Source organism: Austrofundulus limnaeus, unplaced genomic scaffold (assembly GCF_001266775.1).
Source record: "Austrofundulus limnaeus strain Quisiro unplaced genomic scaffold, Austrofundulus_limnaeus-1.0 Scaffold2688, whole genome shotgun sequence".
Taxonomy (NCBI): Eukaryota; Metazoa; Chordata; class Actinopteri; order Cyprinodontiformes; family Rivulidae; genus Austrofundulus; species Austrofundulus limnaeus.
Window position 1 is genome coordinate 18,218 of NW_013955090.1, and position 1,519 is coordinate 19,736.

General features: G+C 47.3%; 1 protein-coding gene across 1 annotated transcript in view; it reads left to right on the forward strand.

Annotated features, from left to right (window-relative positions):
• LOC106511330 (serrate RNA effector molecule homolog) overlaps positions 1–1,519 on the forward strand; it is a gene marked incomplete at its 3' end in the record, with an annotated part of 11,379 nt that extends 9,860 nt beyond the window's left edge. The window contains 3 exon segments of the mRNA XM_014000084.1: positions 541–684; positions 1,313–1,373; positions 1,484–1,519. Of these exon segments, the coding sequence (XP_013855538.1) occupies positions 541–684; positions 1,313–1,373; positions 1,484–1,519 (241 nt within the window).

Sequence of the window (1,519 nt, forward strand, 5' to 3'; positions counted from 1 at the left end):
GGACATGTCTCTGTCTGTCTGTGGACATGTCTCTGTCTGTCTGTGGGACATGTCTCTGTCTGTCTGTGGGACATGTCTCTGTCTGTCTGTGGGACATGTCTCTGTCTGTCTGTGGGACATGTCTCTGTCTGTCTGTGGGACATGTCTCTGTCTGTCTGTGGGACATGTCTCTGTCTGTGGACATGTCTCTGTCTGTCTGTGGGACATGTCTCTGTCTGTGGGACATGACTCTGTCTGTGGACATGTCTCTGTCTGTCTGTGGGACATGTCTCTGTCTGTGGACATGTCTCTGTCTGTCTGTGAGACATGTCTCTGTCTGTCTGTGGACATGTCTCTGTCTGTCTGTGGACATGTCTCCACCTGCAGGACATGTCTCCACCTGCAGGACATGTCTCTGTCTGTCTGTGGGACATGTCTCTGTCTGTCTGTGGACATGTCTCTGTCTGTCTGTGGACATGTCTCCACCTGCAGGACATGTCTCCACCTGCAGGACATGTCTCTGTCCTGGTTCTCATTAGCTCTTTGGTGGGGTTGTTCCAGGGACGACCACCGGGGGGAGCCGTACCGCTTTGAACTGCCCTACGGAGGAGGAGGGGCTCCATTTCCAGGGGCGGGGCCTCAGGGCTGGCACATGGACATCCCCCACCTTAACCCACATCCTGGAGGACACCCCCTGCAGGCCAGGTGAGTCCTGGACTCTAAGAGACATCCAGCAGGACAGGTACAGGACCGTAGAGGTAAATACTACTAGAGTGAGCCCTGCCTAGAGTCTCGTCCACACTTAGCATCTGTGACGAGGGGGAGTATATATAGTATAGTATAATTGTAAGCGGCATCAATTAGGTCTTATAGTCTTAAATATAATTTTAAGTGACATTAATTAGGTCTTAAAGTCTTAAATATAATTTTAAGTGACATTAATTAGGTCTTAAAGTCTTAAATATAATTTTAAGTGACATTAATTAGGTCTTAAAATCTTAAATATAATTTTATGTGACAATAGTTAGGTCTTATAGTCTTAAATATAATTTTAAGTGACATTAGTTAGGTCTTAAGTCTTAAATATAATTTTAAGTGACATTAGTTAGGTCTTAAAGTGTCAGATTTGACCTGCCTTTAGCTGAAGGAACCCTGCTTCAGGTAAACAGACTCACCTGTCCCTCTGATGAAGATTAAACCTTCAACAGAATCAGTGATTCAGTTGAACAGCTCACCTGTGGCCTGGTCTGACTCTTCGTCCTGCTCCACCTGTGTGTTGGTAGTGTAATGTTCTGATGTTCTGATGTTCTGATCAGGTTCTTCTGCTCCTCAGGCTGGGGATGATGGATCCAGACCTCCCTCCTCCAGGTCCTCCTACCATGAGGAGCTTTAAGGTCAGAGCAGGTCTTTAGGCAGCGTGATGAAGAGCTGCAGGTGTTCTCCAGTCCTGACGTGTGTGTGTGTCTGTGTGTGTCTGTCTGTGTGTGTCTGTGTGTGTGTTCAGGAGTTCCTCCTCAACATGGAGGACAGTGTGGATGAG